General features: G+C 38.2%; 2 protein-coding genes across 4 annotated transcripts; one reads left to right on the forward strand and one right to left on the reverse strand.

Moving 5' to 3' along the window:
- Positions 1 to 511: 511 nt before the first annotated feature.
- Positions 512 to 6,055, reverse strand: LOC113504921 (protein CLP1 homolog). The gene is made up of 9 exons (XM_026887437.1): positions 5,798 to 6,055; positions 5,493 to 5,654; positions 4,496 to 4,715; positions 4,004 to 4,174; positions 3,688 to 3,776; positions 3,403 to 3,504; positions 2,991 to 3,122; positions 2,089 to 2,270; positions 512 to 1,703 (listed from the first exon to the last, which is right to left on the reverse strand). Exons 1-9 carry the CDS (start codon positions 5,888 to 5,890, stop codon positions 1,592 to 1,594), a joined length of 1,263 nt encoding a protein of 420 aa, XP_026743238.1. The 5' UTR covers positions 5,891 to 6,055; the 3' UTR covers positions 512 to 1,591.
- A 362-nt stretch (positions 6,056 to 6,417) lies between these two features.
- Positions 6,418 to 21,922, forward strand: LOC113504924 (transcription termination factor 2). 3 transcript variants are annotated; one of them, XM_026887439.1, is made up of 19 exons: positions 6,419 to 6,661; positions 7,190 to 7,300; positions 7,563 to 7,640; positions 8,248 to 8,750; positions 9,001 to 9,384; positions 10,691 to 10,900; positions 11,271 to 11,400; positions 11,649 to 11,771; positions 12,200 to 12,400; positions 13,087 to 13,206; positions 13,763 to 13,962; positions 14,980 to 15,189; positions 15,672 to 15,863; positions 16,345 to 16,480; positions 16,858 to 17,054; positions 17,613 to 17,790; positions 18,707 to 18,870; positions 19,434 to 19,591; positions 20,960 to 21,922. In XM_026887439.1, the coding sequence occupies exons 1-19, from the start codon at positions 6,508 to 6,510 to the stop codon at positions 21,111 to 21,113; spliced, it is 3,603 nt and encodes a 1,200-aa protein (XP_026743240.1). In that variant the 5' UTR covers positions 6,419 to 6,507; the 3' UTR covers positions 21,114 to 21,922. The 3 variants fall into 3 exon arrangements, with proteins under 3 accessions (XP_026743241.1, XP_026743240.1, XP_026743242.1); XM_026887440.1 differs by lacking the exon at positions 20,960 to 21,922 and having other exon boundaries at positions 6,418 to 6,661; positions 19,459 to 19,571; XM_026887441.1 differs by lacking the exons at positions 6,419 to 6,661; positions 7,190 to 7,300; positions 7,563 to 7,640; positions 8,248 to 8,750; positions 9,001 to 9,384 and adding an exon at positions 9,910 to 10,136 and having other exon boundaries at positions 20,960 to 21,920.
- The last annotated feature ends 983 nt before the right edge of the window (positions 21,923 to 22,905 follow it).

Genomic DNA, 22,905 nt, shown 5'->3' on the forward strand with positions numbered 1-22,905 from the left:
TCATTTCAAGTAGTGGTTTCTTAGGTTTACGCGAATGTTAGACATTGAAAGAAAACTGACCATGATACCTGCAAAGGTGTCGAAACGTCGGGAACTAAAGTCTAAAAATTAATCGCGATAAAATCCGTAAAAGTAGTTTTATTTCAATTACTTCAAGTGATCAAAAATCTGTCCGATTTCCTTTACTTTAGGAGTAATTCGATATTTCAAAGCAATCGAAAACTTTCGTTTGGCAACACTACGATTGTCTATCAAGCGTATTCACATATCATACGGCGTATCAAGTATACAGGTCTAAAGGCGTTCGTGACCAAAAATCAAATTGTGTAAAAAAACAATGAATTAGGGTCTAATTGCATCCTAGACATAGTCATAGTAACGTAAATCGTTTTAATGTTTGCCTGAGTCTGTCACCTACATAGGTAAGTTTTTGAATGAAATTCAAAATGAATAGTTGTCTTCCTGTAAATACATATTAGCTACCTCTATTTTTGTAAATAAAACCATTTGAAAATATTATCTTTTTTGTTTTATTATTAATTATTAGCAATTGTACAAGTTAACTCGTAATTTTAAGAATACCTTCTTATTCAGTCAAAATATTTGAAATTCCTAAGATTAGGTAGAAAAGTATTTATTATCAGTAAGGTATTTAACTGAATAAATATAATCAATTCGTCAGATAATTCTCTAAAAATATTGGATACACGCAATTAAGATGGCGAAATGTATGGAAGTGGGAGCTGGTGACGTCAATTGCTAGTGAAAAGTTTGCTAGTAAATGACGTCACTCTGATTTGAAACCACTTTTTCAAATCTTTTTTTTCTTGAAAATCTATCTGACGGACTAACTATATTTATTTAGTCAAATACTCTACTATTTAGTCTAATCTAAATATATTTACAGTCTGTTTGAGATCCTTAGGGATCGTATCACGTACGGTACAGGTAAGCCGGCCCCCCTTGCTACACAAACTCATGCTTTTTCTCCACACGTGAACATATGCATAGAACAATGATAAATTTGATAAGTACAAAGAATATACAGTATTATATTGTAATGTAAATATCTAAGGATTATATGGGTGATATAATTTGTAAGTTAAATAATATACTTCATCACTACAAAATTGAATCGCTTATTATAGCACTCCTGTGAGGCGTTTTTTTAATTGTAAGAATGTTTTATTCACACGTATTTATTGAGATGGATTCGCCCGCGTGACGCCGGGTCTCTTTTCCTAGTAAGGACTTCAGTTGGCTCCAACACTCATCGAACAATCCCGATAAATACCGAAGCGTAATTAAACCGTACTTTAACAAAGATTCAAATTTCGGATCACTTTTCAAAAGTAATTACTACAACTACTTTTATATATTAAATCTCTACATAATTTCTGTTGGTATACATCAGCACTACATTAAACTAATCAGATAAATGTAATAAAATAGTCACATCTAATTAAGTCCAAGTCCAATCACGTGTAGAGTCACTTTTAGCACAAGTTTACTTCCTGTGTAGCGAGATGTTGGTGTAGCGCCACCCCCACGGCTGGGAGTGGGCGTGGGCGGGGGGGCCGTGCAGCGAGGACTAGTGGTTGTCCATGTATTGTAGGTCGGAGAGCAGCAGGACCGTGCTGGGCAGAGGCCGCGGCTGCGGCGACAGGATCGTCAGCGTCTGTCGCTCAGGGTCTACGGCAGTACTGAGGAATTGATAAAGATATTAAAATCAAGGTTGCCAACAGCTTCGTCACAAATCGAAAATGATTTTTAGGGAATATTAAATTGGGATAAAACTGCCAGTTTGGTATCCAGGTTATATTCGTTTAAAGGTTTTACGTGAAGATTACCAAACATTCATCTATGTTTACAAACTTTTGCGCTAGCTTCGCGTTTATGTCTCATTTTTTAACAACAAGAAATTTTGGTGGTGATATCGAATCATATTAAAGAAGCTATTTATGATAGATAAGCCGTCAAGAATGTTTATTTTAATTGAGGGAAAGTGTTTTTTTTTTTCACGTGATTTCAGGACATTATATTTGCAAACTTATTATATTGATAGAGATAATATGTAAGTGTACATACACGCAGACGAAGCCCGCGAGGTTGGTGTGCAGCACGTCGTCGTCGGGCGCGGCCGCGAAGCTGACGGCCAGCAGGCGGTGCTGCAGCGCGGGCGAGGCCCACACCGCCACCAGCTTCGTGAGCGCGTCCTCCGCGCGCATGCCCAGCGGCATGCACGAGTCCGGCAGCGACGGCGCGCCCACCTGCACGCAGCGACCACATACACCTGTGTAGCTAATCTTACAGGTACCGGCACGGATCTTGAGTACCTGCGCTCGAGAAATTTTTTGGGTACCTTTTGCGGTATGAAGTGAGGCGCGGGGCGGACTAATAATGATAATAATGCAGTGATTGGTTCGTAGCGCATCGCGTCATAACCAGCCCGCGTGATTCGTTGTTGCATGCACCTCAAGACGGCTCAAGATTGGCATTTTTTTTGTCATGAATTTACGATGCGCATAACGATCCCCACTCTTCCGCCGAGCGCTCAAGATCCATGCCGGTAACTATACATGACCACGTAAGGTGACACAGAGGGTCGATGACATAGTAAAGGTCGGGACAGGACCATGGAAAATGGCACGAAAAAAGGTAGCCGTATGGCCAGCAGTTGCAGGATAAAGACTGTGGATTATGATGACGATGATGATGATGACGCCAACCAAAACTAAAATCTATCAGCAAAATGTTAATTGTTTAACTTTCGCGTTTATTCAAACAGCCATGAGTAGAATTGCGAAAAAAGTTTGTATATGAACGTGATAAATGTAATAATAATAAATATCACTCTAGGGTACTCCAACAAATACAAGAGAACACAAACTGCGGAAATAATACTCGTACTTTCTTCATAGATTTTGGCCGCAATGCAACACAGATGCAAAAACATTTTCAAGTCTGAAGCCAAGTTTTAAAATTCTTACCTTATATATCTTGAGATCTGTGAACTTGACATCGAAGGAATGCGGGTAGTAAGGCGTCCGCTTGCCGTAGAAGTACTCGCGGATGCGGGCGTCACGTGACTCCGCCCGCTGGGTCGATGATCTTTCTACAACCTGGACGAAGAACATTTTTTCTTTAAATTGCAAACAAATAACAATTTTATAAACGATATAAAGCATCGCCTTCAGGGAATACTAAAATTGATTGTTTGTCTGCCAAAATGACGATAGCAAACTGTTTTTTTTTTGTTGCAAAAATTACGTTAGGCAAAGGTGAATTCTTATTCATGAATTAGCATGAGAAAGAGCATGCCGGGTAAATAGAGTACTAGGAATTTCATAAAGTTTCGATGTTTAGTGTGTAAATATTCATTGTGTAATTAAATATACTAACGCCGCCACTCTTTGGTAGGTAGACAACTTTGACGAACTTCGGCATGTCTCGTTTGAGCTCGTTGTATAGCCTCTCGTTATCAAGCACCAGTATCACGTCGACCTGCAAACAAACAGATTAATAAGCAATACAATTTACAGATACAACAATTTAACAATGTTTTTTTTTATAATTGGAGTCTTTTTTACCTCGTTTTTTCTACATAATGAGTTATTTTTTGCGTTGATTTTTCTATCTATGCGATTATTAACATTATAATAAAAATAGATAACTAATAACATGTACCTCAAACGCTTGCGCGGCATGTGTGAGCACTTTGTATCCGGCCCCTTTGATCCAGCCGCAAGTGTTGATAATAACACCTGACGTTGATGCTGCAAAAATAAGACAACATGATTAATATCGTCCTTTCATACTAATGACTCAAATTTTGCAGCCTCATCCAAAAACAAACAGTGGCAGGAAAGTTAGCTGCATTAAAAAGTTTTTTCTCCCTGGCAACAATAAACCATGCTAGTATTGCCATGGGCCAAATATCAATCATTTTGTTTAGCGTCAATTATTAGGTCTTCAGTATTGAAAACATTGTCTATCTACCGACCCTTTTTATTATTCTCGCATCTCTCGGCAATAACCTCAGCGAGCCTGGACACTATAGTGTTGTACAGCTCCAGGTTCTCTCCGGGAGAGCTGTGTCCAAAGTGGTAAACTAATGGAGCTTGCTGGCTGAAGCCCTCCTCGATGCTGGCGGGTCGCTCCACTAGCAGAGCTCCTGAAAAGTTTCGTTCATTTGGTTCAATTATTTTGTAGCTTATTTTTTGTCTTTCATAATTTGATAGGAAGAATAGTGTTGGAGTTAAGTTATTAGCCTCAAGCTTATGCAGCATGAGCGGTGTTGCGTGTAAAACATGGTTTGTTTTCGATAATTTATAAAGTCGCGACAGCTTATGAATAAACTTGATTAAAAAATAATTTTATCAAAAATTACGTAGATGTATATTTTTTAAAGATCTTTTTGTTTTTCCGTGAAAGTACCATAGTGTTTCGCAAATACAAAGAAATATCTACAATATTAGCTGTTATTCCAACTAACCAATGGTCCCAGGTACACTAATATGTCCTTGTCCGACATCCAGGTCAACATATATTGGTCTGCGGCCCATCCTCACTGCATAGTTCAGCAGGATACGAGTCAGAGTGGACTTGCCCACATCTCCAGGTCCAACCACCATCGTGACTGGTCCTCGTGTGGACTCCTGCTCTGCTGATACCCTTTGCTGTTCAAGAGCTGCATGTACATTTAGGTATACAACCTGGAAATAATGAAATACAATTAAAACTTGACTGCACAGATAGCTGTCAAGTGGAGGGCACAACACCAAGACCACGGTAAGCAACACGTCAATGGTTCAGACCACATATAATTTATGAATAAGTATGTATATTCTCAGTCTGGTAGCCTTTGTTCATGCAGCTTTTCTGGACCTACCTGTGACACAAGGACGAAATTTAACACAGCAGGAGTAAAAATAAAGGTAAGCATAATGGATTAAATGATCAAATATATAATTTTGAGCCATAATTTTAATTTTTCTGTTCCTTCTTAACCTCAGATTAATAATTATGGAACCATCTTACAGTAAAATAATTATGTTATTTTTTAATCATTGCATACATTATTCAATATCCTCTTATGATTTTTTTTATGATTCAGCAGCAACTTATAATTATGATGTGATAAGTTAAGTTTTCTAACAGATTGAGATAAGATAATGAAATTCTCTCGCAACATAGTTAGCATATAAGTTATAACAAGACATGCAAAAAAAGCAATTTATTACTTCTACAATAAAACACTTTACACTCTTTGTGTGGGATAGTACTTTTTGATATTATGGTTAAAAATTATAATTTTTTTGTCAAGTTTTAAATCAACTTCAAAAAGTTTCATTTGCTAGAAACCTAACTACTTTGATTGTTTAGTTCTATGTTATGATATATCAAAGATAATGAATACAACAGATCATTTATATTAACAAAGAGGTGGTTTTTTAATTAAAATTTACTATTATCTTTGTATCAATTCTTACCATAGGTGTTTCTTTTGCCACATAGCTGACTTCAGTCCTGCCCCTCAGCTCTACTGTACAGCCGTGCCATGTGAACACAGCGACCTTAGCGCCGGTGTGGAACTCATAGGGCTTCCCTTTCACCAGCTCAGTGCCAAACAACTCCGCATAACCACTTTTGACCTGTATACAGTAAACACAAGAAACTTAACCTTAAAAACCGCTTCTCATTGATAAATAACCCTGCAATATGCTGATATATGTTGAAATCCGGCAACATATTGTCTGTTAACACGTTTAAACTTGACAGTTTCAAGGAACATTACCTCCAATACAACTTTTTCGTTCTTCGATTCAACTTCAAATCGTAACTCCGAATCGGGGTCCAGTTTAAACTCTTGTAATTGAACCTCAGTCATTTTCTGTTTGCAGTGCCTTCAACTATTATGTAAGAAATAAGAATTATTCTATTTCTGAACAGATGTTTGATTACAATCCAATTTAACTCATCGACAAATGCAGTGAGAGCACTGTGTAGTATTTTCAAAACACGAAACACGAATTATCGAAAAGTCCAGTTTAGTTTTCTGCAATCTTTAGCATAGAAGGTTAGATACTCATAAGGTTCAAACTTTACATCATGCTTAAATACGTAGATGTAGCTACTGGAACGAATGGTTTGTTTGACGTTAAAAACATTGTGTTATTGCTCTATTAATACTAATCGATTTTCTGAAAACATGTTTGCTTTTTACACTTAGATAGTTTTCCATGAAAAGTTTTTGCGATTATTATATTGTCATATCCAAATAATTGATTAAGAAAAAAAAATTAAAGTTGAACGACCATAAATGCAGCAGAAAATTAATAAGCTATTAAAGTCAACATTTTGAGCAGGGCCGTGACGGCAATAACAAAACGTCAAAACGACAATTCACTTTCAAAAATTGTTTTGAATAGGTGGTCTCTATTTATATTTTTCAGTTTTGAAAATTAATGTTTTGTGAAACAAAATAGATTTATTTAGTGAGACAGAATGGAGAATTCATTCTTTGAATATCGTGACAGAACGACAGCTGATAGCGACTCTGATACAGAATTTATTGACGATAGTATAGCAGAAGACACTTCTGCAAAGAAAAAAAATCACACAGTTTTTGTTGCTGAATCAGAAGAATCCACTACCGATGGTACGTATGCTTAATACCTTGTAAAGTTTAATTTAAATATATGAATTTGGATCCCAAACCTTAGCTATGTATAAAATTCTCTGCTGTGCTATTACAATGTGGCTCATCAATACAAAATGAAAAGTAATCTTTATTACGAGAGAGATCTATACAGTTGAGTACACCCTTTGCACATAAAGAGTGTAGATTGAAGTGATAGTAACATATGAATAAACAATTAGCCAAATAGAGAATTGTAAAATACCAAAAACAGAAATCTAGCATGAGGTTAATATTTTAATTAATGTTTTATGACCTGACTACCTTCAGCACTTTAATAAGTATATAATGACACAAAACTAAAAATAATTTGTTTACTATTCATAAAAAATCATTGCGTTATTTTCTTAGTTATTTTAAAATAATTGTGAATAAATTGAAAGGTTCTGTGGATTGCTAAATCAATATTAAGTTCTGAAAACAATTTTCTATAGTTCTATCAGGAAATCATAAGTTACATTGTATAATAACGAAAATAAATATGTTTAGATGAAAGTGGTTCTGAAGAGGAAGAATCACCAAAACCTAAATCAGCAACCAAATCAGTTGTGAAACGGAGCAGTGTTGCTGACAGCCATGTTATATCTAGCAGTGAGGATGGTGAGTATACTGAACTACAGCTGTTATGGTACTTAACAATTGCACCCCAATGACCCAAGAACATAATTAAAATATTGTCAAAAGATAGGATATATAGGATAAAAACATTTTTGAAGTTTTGCAATTTTAAGGCCTAAATATTAAAAAAAAAGCTTTCTTCTACTTGTTGTTATTCCTCAATACTCAAATTTGGTACAACCTTTTAAATGACTTACAATCCCATCACACTACTTACATTACGATTTTATATCATTTTATGTAGAAGCCAGCAAAAGGGGCAGCATTCGGAGACAATCGGAGTCACCCAACAAAGTAGTATTAAGCTCTTCAGATGAAGAAGGTAATAAAACTAAATTTATAATAAGAGAATTAAGAAATTTACTCATCAACACAATAAGAAAAACATTAAATATCCATTATGTTATAGACATAAAAGCTTCCTTTTGTATTTTAAAATAATCTTTAACTGACATAATTGAACCATGAATGCAAAGCAGGGCTGTTGCCACAGGCAAAGCTAAACAAAGTATGTGAAGTGCTATCCCACTTTCTTCTATTGCAACTGCAACAGTTTTTCTTTAAGATTTCATAATAACTGTGCTTCATGTCTCTCACTCTGCTAAGGTGTCAAATATTTGTGATGCAAAATATTCCCACATTTGCTGAACGAAACTATTTTCGTTATCATTATTATCAACCATTTGTGTTGTAATACAGGGCAAAGGACTCCCTTCTATGTATTTGGGTCTAAATTCTGTGCTTTGAAGTTAAAGGTGAGAAGAAGGCACATGCACATCTCACTCTTAACTGAGAGGTTAATTGATTTTGAGGCATTTTCCGTGGGTATAGCAATTTCTTTATCCTTGCCTCTAAGGATACTAATTGGCTGAAACTACATAATAATATTATTCTATTATTATATTATTAACCACAACAAAACTTCACAGAACAAGTATCCCCAGAAATAATCCCAAAACGACGACCGCCAATGAGGAAGGAATCTAAAGAAAGCATCGGACCCGGCATTGGACGGAAAACCAAAAAACGTATAATGCAGATTGACTCAGATACTGAAGACTCTATAATCATTGAACATGACAAGCATAAGAAACTATTATGTATGAAGGATACTCCACTGAAAATCGTTACCGCAAAAGAACAAAACACAGGAGAAAATTCAGCAGAATCTTCTAAAACAAGTAATAAAAATGTGATGAGGTTTTCAGACAGTGATGATGATCAAAATGATGAAAGTAATGATGCTGATAAGACTACCCCATTGCAGTATGATGGGAGTGACAGTGGTGGAGAAAGTGATGCTAATAGCACAGATGATGAAGGTCCTGATGAGGACCAGATGGTGATGTCCAGGGCTACTCGCATGAGTATCATGGGTATCATACCGAAAGACAATGAAAGTGATGATTCAGATTATATACAATCTGATGATGTAAGTATCCTGGAAAAATTGTTATTGTACCTTGCCCATATGTTTTAAGTGTGTATGTTCCTAAGCTCCTAAACGGCTGGACCAATTTGAGTGCCGTAAAGGAGCTTGGCAGAACGAAGTTTGCCGATTAACATTGTCATCATTTTACGGTTTTATTTTGTGTTTTTGTCTTTCTCCCTCACACTTTCATTCTTACACTCATCAATTTGTGCAACCAAGCAGTCAGATCTAATAAAAGACTCCTTTTCAGAGCCCTCGAAACTCAAACCAGGGCTCCACAGTGAGCTTAACAGACCTGCCAGAGACCAGCGAGCCAGGAACACCTGTGAAGCCGCAGGAAGACGCTGACTCCTCAAAACTAACCTGCTCCCCCTTCTCAAGTCCCCTCCATGACATCACTAACAACTCGCGAAATAACGAGTCAATTAGTGCAAGAAAATCCTTAGAAAATAAGGACGAATGTGTAATAGTAACTGATACAGGGAATAATAAGCCTATTACCCTAAAGGATAAAGTGCTAAATAAGTTGATAGCGAATAGAGCGAAGGAGAATTTCATACAGTATGACGATGACGTCACGATTATAGACAATAAGCCAGAGATTATAGCGCTCAGCAGTGATGATGACGATGATGTAAGTATTGCAGTAATTCCTTTTTATCTAGACCTTCTAAGAAACAATTTCCTTGTCTGTCAGTTTCTTTTTCTAATGTACCTCTGACTGTAGGCAGGTTTAACAATTTTTCCAAACTAAGTTTATTTAAATGGAAATGTTGTTTTGTATCACAATGTCTCTTTAATATTAAATGAAGTAGTGTGTGTAAATAAAATAATAAAATTATGGTGCATATATTGGATCCATCATAATGGATTCAATTTCTCTCGTATTTTAAGTAAGATTGCTTTATTCAATCGTAACAATTCTTTTTATTTTTGTAAAATGTATTTAGTTGATCTAAAGTGATACCCTAATATTAATATATTCACTAATTACCTACCTACGAATTCCATCTTCGGTTTAAAATGTAGCCTCGTTATTATTTATCTATACTATATTTTTGGTTTACATATTATTTTATATTTTCCTTATGTAAATATTAATTTAGTTTATTTAACCTGTGATTGCATCATTTTAAAAGTTGCGAAAAGAGGGTAGTTAGAGAAATAAGTACGCGATGGCTATATCCGTAGCAGTTTAAATGTGTCATGGTTGCAAGCCGCTGGACGGAAAAGAAGAAGGAATATAAAGAAACGTGATAATTATAATTATAAAATAACATATTTTAGTGTAATTGTGACTTTATTGAAGTGTTATAGTGTTATTTGTTTAAAACTTGTCTAGTTAGAAGTTTAAATGTTAGAAAAATGCCTCGAAGTCCGAAACCAGTAAGTAGACAAAATGCGTGTCCTTTCACATGTTTCATTAATTTTATTACAAACTTGCATATTTACAACAATGTATCTACGAAATTGAATCATAAATCTTTATAAATTGAATAGTTGTAAATTCTGAAAATTGACTCTTATTAGCAAAGTTTATGCTTTCCGAAAGTTAGTGTAGCAGTTATAAAGAAATGAAATGAAATCATTTATTCTGTAAGGAGGATATATCATCACTTTTACATGTCTTCTTTTTTTTTGAGAACCCTGGAGTCGACTAATATTGACTAATAGACTATAATTATTTACCATTCACATATAGAGAAAAACACAGAAATGTTTTACTGCTCACTACATCTTTATTCGTCATTATTAAAAAGTCATACGCGGGCGTTGAAACTTCTACGATATGTCTGTAGGTTAGAATTGGTTACCTCAACCACTCGGCTATCCGTGCAATCCAGATTTCGAGGCTATTGCATTGAAATTGATCCAAAATCCACTGTAATTTGTGCCGTCTTATTACCCCACATACTTTATACAACATTATAAATTACCAGGTTGGAGAAGTCAAGAAGTCTCCAAACCCGAGAAAGTCGCCCAAGCCTAAGGTCCCTAAGGATGAGCCTCAGACAGTGTCCAATTCCATCAAGCAGTACCTCGCTCCCCCGAGCTACCCCAACCAAGAAGTGGTGTACGTCAAGAAACATGTCCGAGAGAACGAGTTGATGAAACTCGAAACGTTGAAGGCTGACCTGAAGAATATTAGAGTGAGTTAAAATTAACAAACACTATTTTTTTATATATAATAAATGTCTGATTAAAAAAAACATAAGACTAGACTAGACGTCGCTGTGGGAGTGAGATGGCGCATTACACCTTGTTAAGCGGCTTCTCTCTTTTGCCTTTTTAGAGGTTTAATTTCAACGATGTGCGTGTAATTACTCCCTATAGAGGTATAGCCTCTCCCCTTTTCTTTCCTCTTCTAATTACATCAATCTGTATTCCAAAATAGCATTCTGCATTATACTACCGTACAATCACGAACGTAGTTTCTCAGTCTTGTTACTGGTCTAAATTAAAAAACTAAGAAAGCTTCTTAGATTAAACCCGTAACAAAATCTATGTTGTACGTGACAGTACCTCCTCGAGGAGATGGATGTAGACTCGCTGCCGGACGGCGGGCGCATGCTCATCACGCGCCTCTCCAACCTGGAGGAGCAGGTCCGCCACCAGGGGGACAAGGTCGCCAACATGGTCGTCGAGCCAGGTACTGAACCCTCACTGATACTATTAAAGATTTCGTCTTATCGAAGGTTTCGAACAAAAAAGCTGAGAAGAAACATGTCTATCACAAAAAAGTGTAAAGAAAACGTTCATAATATTAAATGAATGACGTATTCGATAGAAAGTATTTACTTCGTGCTTTATAATTGTGTTTAACTTATAACATTTAATTCTTTTTATATCATATCCGCCTTTTTTGTAACAGTTACCTTTATGTTTTGACCGTTTTAGATAATCCAACAGCGGCGGACATTGCGAGAGACGGTTTCGACGCTAAAGACAAGAAGGGTCTGACTTGGGACGAGATTCAGAAAGCCAGTAATGCTGTCCAGCCACGCATGTTCGGGAAACAGGGTGAGTGCTCCAACACACTATTTAAGAATATGGCTAAAACGTTATGAAAAGATGTGCCTCGTCAGCTCATGATTGAGGATTTCTGATAAATACGCGTGAGTAAACTGTTGCGTCGAAAGTTACTATTAAAATAGTAATGGTTTTAGAATTATTTCTGAAGGACTGACTATGAAGTCTTTATGTACACTTTTGCTTAATACGTCTGGTTTTCGGATTTAATTTTCATACAAAGATCCCTGAGGTGTAAACAAACATGGATGTTGACATTAATAGTAACTGTGAAGAGGCTGGCACCTGAGGAAAGTTTCATCAGGACGTCGTAAATTCAGTTCTAAGTCATTTGAGATAGATTTTATTTTTGTCTCGCTGGTTTCATTATACCTACCTAAAAAAAGATGGGTACTCAAAAATGAATATTTGTACAATAGCCATGGCGACCCACATGGCCGAGCGCAACCTGATCCTGGACCGGCTGCGCGACCTGTACGAGTCGCTGGCGTCGCGGCCGGCGGACAGCTCGCAGGCGCGGGCGCCGCGCGGCCTGGCCAGCTCCCTCATGCCGCACCAGCTGCACGCGCTGGCCTGGCTGCGCTGGCGGGAGACGCAGCGCCCGCGGGCAGGGATACTCGGTATGGATACGTGGATAATATATCTATCCCTACTAATATTATAAATGCGAAAGTAACTCTGTCTGTCTGTTACGCTTTCACGTCTAAACCACTGAACTGATTTTAATGAAATTTGGTACAGAGATAGAGTTGACCTTGAGAAAGAACATAGGACAGTTTTTATCCCGGACTTTTGAAGAGTTCTCTTGGAAACGCGATATAACTGACTCGACGCGGGCGAAGCCGCGGGCGAGAAGCTAGTACACAATATAAGCTTGATTTTAGCCAAAATATTGCCTGCGTGAAAATAGGGTCGGATGTGATCAAAGATCTGACCATAATACATGAAAATCGATTAGGTGTTTAAGCCTCAAAGCGTAATATACTGGGTTATAATATTCGTTTAGACTGATCAATGATGCAGTTTCACGAATCATTTTCAAGCATAAGGTTGCGTTTCCATCAGAAATGTGAGAGGATGCGTAGCGATCCCTCGCCGTCTGTTAAGAACCATTAGAACCGCTTCATTTCCTTCGCTTCGGTCAGCACAGCTCTGGTGGTAACTCAGCGGACATCCTCGCACGGCACATTTCCACCGCACATCTCTTTTGGAAACGCAGCCTTAACCTATTACTAACAGAAGATAACCAGCTAATAATCGATCTGATATTCTTACTCTATGTATTTTTTCGTTTTATCTCCACTAGCTGATGACATGGGTCTGGGCAAGACCATTACGATGATAGCTCTGATCGTGAGCGACAAGGAGGACCGCATCGATGATGACGATGAAGATTCCGATGATGATTACCCAGCGAAGGGCAAGCGTGAGTAAACACTACTCGTAAATTTATTGTTTAGTATGGATTGTTTATTTTCATGTATTTTATTTTCCTTTAAAAACAGCCTTAGCAGAGCCTTTTAGAGCCCGAAAAAAAGACACAAGAAAATAGCTATAATTAAAGAAAAATCTGTCACTCAAACAATCAAAATATCGCAAATACTTGTAATTACTTGTATATAATTAATAAACAATTTTGCTTTGCATTCGGTATTTGCCCTCTGTAACTCGAATACCTGTATTGTAGAAAGTCTGATTATAAAGCAGGTTTTTCAAAAAAATCTAGACTGAATTGTGTCTGAGGCAGTACTCCATAATCCTTCAAATTCGATAATCCATTCCCTTGTAAACCGTTTGCCGTATTACTGCCTTATTTTGTTAAAGCGGGTGAATCCTTAATAATCCTTATGGACGCCCACTCCTTCGGGGGAGGAAATGGGTAGTGTCAGACTCTTACTGACTAAACCTGAACTGTCGTGCTCCGTCATCCGCGTTTCATGGGTCTAGTGTAACGTCGCCTGGTTGCCCCCCCCTGCCCGCAGTGCTGCGCGGCGGCACGCTGGTGGTGTGCCCCGCGTCGCTGATGCAGCAGTGGGCGGGCGAGGTGGCCAAGCACTGCCGGCCGCACGCGCTGGCCGTGGAGCTGCACCATGGCGCCGCGCGCGCCGCGCAGCCCGCCCGCCTCGCGCAGCACGACCTCGTGCTCACCACATACAACATCATGCAGAGGGATAATGAGAAGGTAACGGACTTGTATATGCCATGGAAAGCTGAGTATAGGTCACCACTGCAAAGTCACTGTGCGACGTGATACGACGTGTGACCGACGAATACTTGTTCGGAATCTGAGTGCGTTTGTGTAAGTAACTTGAATGTTGTCACAACAAGGATTAAAGTGGAGGGTAGGCGATTACTGTTTGGTTGTTTATTAGTTACCAAAAGCTGGCTTGCCTACTGGCTGGCATTCCCAGCTAAAAAAAACTCACTTTTTGGCCTTAAAGTTAACGTTATGCTAAAACATTCCCTTTAAGGGAAGGGACCTCTTGCCGGCAGTGGTACATTTATAAGCTGATATTATTTCATATTATAATACCTCAACCGGCAAATTTCCATGGCGGACAAATGAAGTGACGCTTACGTAAATATACTGTAAAGATGTAATTTGACAGTATCATCTCGGGTTTTGTAATTTGTGACAAGTCTCAAATATTTGAGTACAAATATAGTGATTAAATTTCGCGTGGCTTGTCATTCGTCCACCTGTCGTTGCACTCCCGGTATCGCTATCGGAGCTTTTGGCACGAGCCCAGTCAGAACAGAACAAACATTAAATAATTAGGTCGACTTACTGCTCAGTGCATCAATCTTGAAGCCTTTCCAGATGCGCTTAATATATTTTATGATTTTGATGACAAGCATACTAATAGTCGACAATCTATTCTCCCATTTAAAAAGTTTTTGTTTTTGGCAATGGCATGTTTCTCAGTAAAGAATAATTCGTTGATTAATTCAATTCTTTCGACGAGACACTAATAGGAACTAAACCCTTCCCCATTCGGTTTTCTGTTATAACAAAAGAAATATTAGCCATCGAGCTTAAGCAACGCTTACGCTTAGTACGGTGATCAATTTGATAAGTGATAATTTTGTTGTTACTATTTTTTTTCTTTAGCCTCTTTGTACGGTATCCGTACCGTATCCGCCTCTTTGTAGTCACGCGAGTCTAACAGTCTAACACCTCACCTCCCTGGGCACCCAGAACGGCGTGCTGATGCGCGTGCGCTGGCGGCGCGTGATCCTGGACGAGGCGCACATCGTCCGCAACCACAAGTCGGCGACGTGCGCGGCCGTGTCGGCGCTGCGGGCCGCGCGCCGCTGGTGCCTCACGGGCACGCCCGTGCAGAACAAGGACCTGGACCTGTTCGCGCTGCTCAAGTTCCTCAAGTGCTCGCCCTTTGATGATCTCACTGTGAGTCGCTACGCTACTGTATATATGATAGTTTTTTCAGAGTGAAACGTTTTTAATGTTACCCCAAGTCGAAGGCACAGCACGGGGATATTTCAGACTTCCAACTAAAGACACCCAGGGCCTTAGTCCTTTGAACTCCTCCTCGAAGTTTTTTTTTTATTTATTTCTATCTATAAAAAAATCTCAAAACTGGAACACGAAATTTTATATGGTATTAATAAATTAATCATTTCTCTTATCGTGGGCGGACAAGTAGAGATTCGAGAGACCCTTGTACCTCTTCTGTTTCATGTTATATTTGTGTACATAAACTATAAGATCAATAAATTACGTTTAGAATTGTAGATATTTCTTTAGAAATAAGCAGCACTCTTGTACATCATATTTGTAATGTTGTGTTTTGTTTTTTTATTAAATAAATAAGAGTCCATGATAATCTTATTTATTGCTATTGTATGTATAAAACGTATACATCCCCACAGATGTGGAAGAAATGGATCGACAACAAGTCCCTAGGCGGTCAGGAGCGCCTGAACACGATCATGCAGTGCCTGCTGCTGCGGCGCACGAAGGTGCAGCTGCAGCAGCGCGGCCAGCTCGCGTGTCTGCCGCAGAGGACCGCGCACCAGCGGGAGGTCACGCTGTCGCAGGCCGAGATGAATGTCTACCAGAAGGTACCTTGGTACTTTAAGGAACTTTGGGTTTCGGTTGGGACCGAAAACAAAGTCTTGCAGGATAGCAATAGCAAAGTGGTTGAAGTCACTAAATGCAAGGTACCGCGAATTCGATCCCTGCTTGTCTTGTTAGTGCTTGCAATTTAAAAAGTTGTGAAACCCGCGACACAAGCATTAAATTCATAACGCGGGAAAGTGGAGTGTCTGTTACTTGTTCACGGCTAAACTGTTAAACCAAGTTGCATGAGAATTAGTGTGGATGAAGCTTGTATCTAAGCTAAGCTTATACAAAATACGCATACTCATATGCACTAAAACGATAAGTATAATTTACTTGAAGTGAAGCTGCGTAGCTAGTGGTTCTATAAGAATAACGTAAAGCCATCGCAGGATACATAAAAATCGAAAAAGCGATGCTTGTTTCGTGACGGGTACAGTGTGTGCAAGAACTTGTGCCTAAACAAGTTGTTCTTCTTAACAGGTGCTAGTATTCTCCAAGACACTGTTCGCACAGTTTCTCCACCAGCGCGCGGAGAAGAACGCAGATGCAAACTTTACCGCGCCCGCCAAGGACAGCGCTTACGCCAAGATGCATAAGAAGATGATCGCTTTACAAGGTAATACTTAACTAAAACCATTAAATAATGCTTAACACCTATGAGAATTATTGCGTTTCAAGTTATTTTTTCGCGAACTATGACAACAGCAGCAGCATAAAGTGGGTTCAGGGTGTCGCAAGTTGGAAATCGTAGATGCACCTGACGGAAGCCTCTGGCCAGCAGTGTGATACTATAAATTACTAAAAAAAAACCTAACTGCTTTTTTTAGCTGATCAACCTTATTATGATCGTAAGCTAACTACGCCAAAGCAAAAATTTTGCTCGGTGTGACGTCAACTACTGGTGTACTTTACGTTAACAAATGAAAATGCTTAGCAGCAATAAAAAATGGTATATTAGTTTACCAATACTTATCATTCCACATTCCTACGCAGGAGCAAAGCCAGTGAAGTCCCACGAGATCCTGGTCCTGCTGCTGCGGCTGCGGCAGGTGTGCTGCCACTGCGGCCTCATCGCGGCCATGCTGGACGAGGACGCCGCGCCCGACACGCAGGACGACCCCGCCGGGCAGGACCTGCTGGCCGAGCTCAACAAGCTGTCCATAGAGGACGGCAACAAGAGCAAGAGGAAGGTATGGCGGTTCTGGAGATTATTATGGCATTTGCAAAATGTTTTATCACGTTCTTAGTCCAAAGTTTTTATTCTAAGGACGACGTTCTTCAGGCACTTATGTTACAGTAATGGCATAAGGTGCATGGTTCTAAAATCTCATGCGTAAGAAGACGAAATGGTGCGAAATTCCATAAGGTACTTTAAAAAAATAATGTCTGCGATTAGCGAGGGCTAGCAATCAACCCTGCATATCGATTATCGAGTCTTATATCGTGTGAGTCAAAAGCAATACACTTTTCCGATTCTTTCCGAATTGTTTCCGAACCAAACCCCTTTCAGTAGGAAAATACCTGACTTAGTAGTAGACAGTATAGTAACACTGTCTATAAATTTGTAAGGCGTTTTTGGGATAGTCACCAACGTTAAAAAACGTCCAACGTTCATCTAAAACTTGCTTAACTCTTGTGCACGTTACTTGTGTGTGCGTGTGTAAGAGAGAGAGAGATAAAAGAATTCAGTCTCTCTCCCACACAACAATATCCTTCAGAATCGACTAAGTAGAAATTATCTCATACAGAGCAGGATGTCTGACGCGGACGAGGATGACGAGGGTCCCGCTCAGGAGGGCACCACAGCGGCCGAGGCCATCCGCTCCGTCCTGTCGCCCAACAACCCCGTGTTCCAGCTCACCAGGATGTCCTCCAAGATCAAAGCCGTCATGGACTGTCTGCACAACGAGGTGTTCTCAAAGAAAGGTGGGTGTTGTTAAGGTTTTGTATTGTTATATAGTCATACCAGCCTATGTGACTATAGTTCCTTAAAAAATAATATATTCGATTCAGCGCCATCTAGTATCAAATAACGTTAAGCTTGCTTTATGTGTAGTAGATTTATAAATAGAATTACTGTTTCTTAAAACATACAAACAATAAATAAATTACATATTATACCCAGACACAACAAAATATGATCTCGTTCATAACACAAACCTTTGTCCTGGGTGAATCGGAGTCTCCATCTCTAGTTTAACAGTCATGACTATTATTTCTATTATTTACTAGAACAGGTGAGATATGATGCTACTTTATGAAGCCATTCTTAAATTTTTAGGACTAGAATCTTGTTCATTTGACATCTGCTTACAATTAAGTATATGTTTTGTGAGTAGTTGTTCCTAGTGAGGAACCTAATGCCTATTGGTCGAAAAGTTAATATCGAAACATGTTCATATCGCAATGGCTACTACAAGCTTTTCGGTTGCCTGAAAAAAAGAACACTAATTATTACCACCAGCTATTAGTGTCTTATAGAAGAGCAAAGGCCTCCCTCCATTTCTTCCATTTATTACGGTCTTACAGACTTAAAAGGCTAGCAGAGGCCAATTTCGTGCGAAATAGTTGATGTTACCAAGTTTGCCCGCCACCTTCTTCTGGGTCTTTTTTTTTGGTTAGGCGGGGGAATCCTGATCTACACCCACCTACTCGGGGGAGGAAGCGGGTAGTGTCAGACTCTTACTGACTAAACCTGAACTGCCGTACAGCGTCCCCTTATTTAGTAGGTGCGCGGCAATGCATAGCATTTCAACACGCACACCTTTTGGGCCTGCCGTTATTAATTATTTTGTCTAAAAATGAGACTTCTTTACAATATATGTCGTGTGTCGTATCCCAGGCGACAAGGCAGTGGTAGTATCTCAGTGGACGTCAGTCCTGCGCCTGGTGGAGAGCGAGCTGCAGGCGGCGCGCGTGCGCAGCGTGACGCTGAGCGGGAGCGTGCCCGTGCCCGCGCGACCGCCGCTCATCAACGCGCTCAATGATCCCAACTCCGATGTCAAGGTAATGCGAAATCTCTACATGATTATATTCACAAAAAAATGCTCTCGTTAGGTATTCAAAAATACCGACTTCCTCAACAAGGATTTGCCCTGTATCACGTCAGTTTGGTTGTGTTTACCCCACACAACCAAACTCTGAATAAGCACTCGTAGATTACACAAAATTCCTGTTCAACGTGTTGTTCGAACCCGTGACACAGTAAGCACAGTGAGTTACACATGGTTACTAATGCTAATGTAAGCGAGATCACGCTATATCGCGTAGAACGACTCCACATAGAGCGCCATTTTACTTCAAAACTGCTACAGTTTACTTCAAAATAAAATAAGAGTCAAAACTATAGCATCTACTATGAGTTGGTGATACCAAATTGCAGAATACAAAACGTTGGTTTCCCCACGGTGTATTTAATCAAGCTCCAATTGTCCAAAGAATAATTTAAAAAGCACAAACAATAACTAGAAATTTCATATTTATTCCCTGCATTGAGATCGAACCTTCAGCTTGCACAAAGCTACCACAATACTCCTTACTTCCTAATAACCATCACCACACGTCCCCAGGTGATGCTGCTGTCTCTATGCGCGGGCGGCGTGGGGCTGAACCTGTGCGGCGCCAACCACCTGCTGCTGCTGGACCCGCACTGGAACCCGCAGCTGGAGGAGCAGGCGCAGGACCGCATCTACCGCGTGGGGCAGAAGAAGGACGTCAATATATACAGGTAGGCTGACCTATCTCCGGTTGGGTTCCGGAACTAGTCGGACAATCCCGTTCAATACGCGAGAGTAAACTGTTGAATCATTTAAAAGTGAATAATTCTCACGACAGTTACTAATAAAAAAGCTAAGATGGTCGCCGCTGAGACGCTCATACACAAAAGCTCTAATGAACTTCATAGCTTACGTAATTTTCTGTCACTAAGTCGAAATCTTAAGACTTAAAACGACATATAAAACTAGTTTCTGGAATTAAATTCAGACTCTGTGGTACACAAACGTTCAAATCACATGCTCAAGACTCCCAGACTCAGATCAAGCATTCATAGACCACTGAAATGCTTGTCCAACTCGGGAATCAAACCCGCGTAACTTCACGTGCAGTGGATTTGTTGTGGACGTACACCACCCGGTAATCTTTGAAGTCAAAAAAAAAAAAATAATTGTTGTGAAATGTGGTGACATAAAATATCCAAAAAAAAAATTATACTCGAAAATGACCCACTTATGGAACAAGAACTAAACAGTGTAGTGTTTGCCGTAAATAAACTGCAGGCAACGCATTCTTCTACATCCGTCGAAGTACGGTAGCAACAAAATAATTTCAAAACAGGACATACAACAGTTTTTTATAATTCAAACATTCGGTACTTAGCTTTTTAGTTAGCATAATGGTTTTTTTTTTGTTTGGGAAAATGCGTTTTTGACTGGCTTGATAAAACATTAATTTCATTTTACTTTAGACGAAAAAAAATCTCTCAATATTTGAATTACTATAAACATACGACCCACATTACTTTAGGAATTTGGCGTAAAATAAAACGAAGTTAAGAGTACTGTCTCTTATTCACAAAAATCATAGTGTCCGCACATATATTGTCACCCGTTACAAATGAAAGTCATTGTAATAGCGCGCCGGCGTCGCTGCCAACACGTTATCATGCCAGATATCCCCGTCGCCGGGAAACATGCACGCACACAATTACCCCATTTATTTACATACATATTACATGCAACGCCCACTGCACGCACTGTACAACAAACTAAAATGTACAATAAAAGCTGTGAAGACTACCAAAATTGAGCTTTTCCTCTGACAGAACTTTGTACATCTACATAATATTCAATTTATAAACGTTTATTTATATATCATAAAAGCTAATTATATTAGTTTGTCATTTTGGAAAATCGCCGAAGTCGGATTCAGAAAAAGGCCTTCTCTTCCCCATCCTTTACCCACCTATATTTTTGTAGCACAAAATAATATAAACATCGCCCTACCTTCAATACTAAAACATTGTAAATAATAAAAAACGAGATAACAATAAATTCAAATGTCTTCTATATTGTTTTTATGAATATCATTTCTCCAGATTCATGTGCGTGGACACAGTGGAGCAATCCATCAGAAAGCTTCAGGAAGCCAAGCTGGAGCTAGCTGAGAACGTCCTAACCGGAGCCAAGAACACCAACAACTCCAAGCTTACCATCGAAGATCTCAGGGTGCTGTTCAATATGGGATCGTAGGCCACGAAGGAGAATTGTCTAAGAAGTTTGTATAATGACCTCTTATGGTACTAGAAAGATATAAAGAAAGTCAGTTTTAACTCTCAAAAGAAAATTGTGATCATATGAACTCTGGCCGTTATGGAGAGAGGTGCTGCTACGTGCAGTGTATTGCGCCATATTGCTCCCACAAGCTCATGGTCTATGTATCACTTGTTATGTAAAGACAGATACTATAGAAAAACTTGAACCAGTTTCAATGACTCGTGAAATATAATATTCTCCTTTAAATAACATACATTCCAGATCATTTTAGGACATGTAAATAATGGTCCATTGTCAGAACACTAAGATTTTAATTGTTAAATTAAGCAAGAAGTTAAACAAAATAGTCAGATCCAAACAAAAACGAATGCCTAATTAGTTTTGTGCCCGTGGGGATTCGTTATAGACCTTCAGTTAGATATCAAAGTCATAATTAAGGTTTTAATACTCGACAAATGCAATAAAGACTGAACATTGTAGTTTTTTAATAATAAAAAAAAACGACTCCCTCTCTGTGGAAATTCATTGTAATTGCGCGGGGGTTTCATAGATTCAAGACATATGCGCTAAGACACGGAACTTTAACCCTTTGAACTAAATAATATAAGTAAATCTTAAAAATGACTAGGATCCTGGCAAAAGTATTTGTGTGCTAAATATGTTTAAAATTAATCCGATCAGTTTATATGACAATTCTCAGTTTAGAAATATATATTCGCCATATTGATATTACTTCACTTCTATGGTTTTACAATTTAAATATTTTGGTGGACAAAATAAACTATACTGTTTAATTTTGACATTTCTTGCTTTAAAACATTATCATTTAATTACCAATTCCCTATCTAACTATTAATACTTTAATAATAAAATTATTTTAATTTCTCTATACTTTAATCCTAATTGTAAATAATTATGTCTTTAAAATATATAGGTATGTTATCCAAAAGTATGTATGCGCAAATCAATGTTTACAGAAGACTTCCTTCTTAGCGAAAACAACTTGCCAAAATAAATAAGCATTAGAAATAAATCCAAAGGAATGTTACAGTAAGGGAGGTACACACTATGGTGAAATAAATGAACACTGGTGAAGATTTATATTATCTTTATTATTTAAGAAGGCCATTATCAATATTGTATGTATCGAAAGATTTGTTAATTAGATGTATTTTATTTTTATTCTACAAAATATATTTCGATAGATGGCAGATATTGAATAAAAATGAGGTAAAACAATTGAATATTTGTTTTAAATACATCTTTAGTGTTAATGAATCGTGATCGTCCTTTTTAGTCATAATAAAGCTTTTTTAGCCATATGCCATAATAAAACTACCAGAATTTCATACAGCCATAGTGTGAATCGACCTTTTTACTCAGCGGAAGTCTCAATCGCCTTTAACTGAAACCGCAATTTTCTAATTCATTTGACATTCAATTTCTATGAGCCAATGTTATGAATAATGTGAAATATAGGTTTAGTTGATATTTTACGAACACAAATATTTTATAAGAATTGTTTTAATAAATGATTATTATAATTTTATCAAGGTTTCATTCTAAAATCCTTCAGTGACTTTTTAATGAATAAATTAACTTTTAATATTTGTTAATATAACACTACCGTGCTATTTATTATACGGATAATACCCAAAGAAATATTTTTTGTAAATTCGGCATCTTATACCTTAGAAAATTTATTTCGACTTGAAAAGTTCAAACATCAAACGGTTTAAATTTGATGAACTGTATGTACACGCACCGC

Source organism: Trichoplusia ni, chromosome 23 (genome assembly GCF_003590095.1).
Source record: "Trichoplusia ni isolate ovarian cell line Hi5 chromosome 23, tn1, whole genome shotgun sequence".
In the NCBI taxonomy this organism is placed as follows: domain Eukaryota; kingdom Metazoa; phylum Arthropoda; class Insecta; order Lepidoptera; family Noctuidae; genus Trichoplusia; species Trichoplusia ni.

Excerpts from the sequence above, each read along its gene's own strand:
- LOC113504921 (XM_026887437.1), bottom strand. The coding sequence starts at position 5,890 with ATGACTGAGGTTCAATTACAAGAGTTTAAACTGGACCCCGATTCGGAG. Across the intron at positions 4,175-4,495 it reads TAGTGTACCTGGGACCATTG|GAGCTCTGCTAGTGGAGCGA; the intron begins GTTAGTTGGAAT and ends GAAACTTTTCAG. Across the intron at positions 3,777-4,003 it reads ATGCGAGAATAATAAAAAGG|CATCAACGTCAGGTGTTATT; the intron begins GTCGGTAGATAG and ends TTATTTTTGCAG.
- LOC113504924 (XM_026887439.1), top strand. The coding sequence starts at position 6,508 with ATGGAGAATTCATTCTTTGAATATCGTGACAGAACGACAGCTGATAGC. Across the intron at positions 10,901-11,270 it reads CTGACCTGAAGAATATTAGA|TACCTCCTCGAGGAGATGGA; the intron begins GTGAGTTAAAAT and ends TGTACGTGACAG. Across the intron at positions 11,772-12,199 it reads ACGCATGTTCGGGAAACAGG|CCATGGCGACCCACATGGCC; the intron begins GTGAGTGCTCCA and ends TTTGTACAATAG.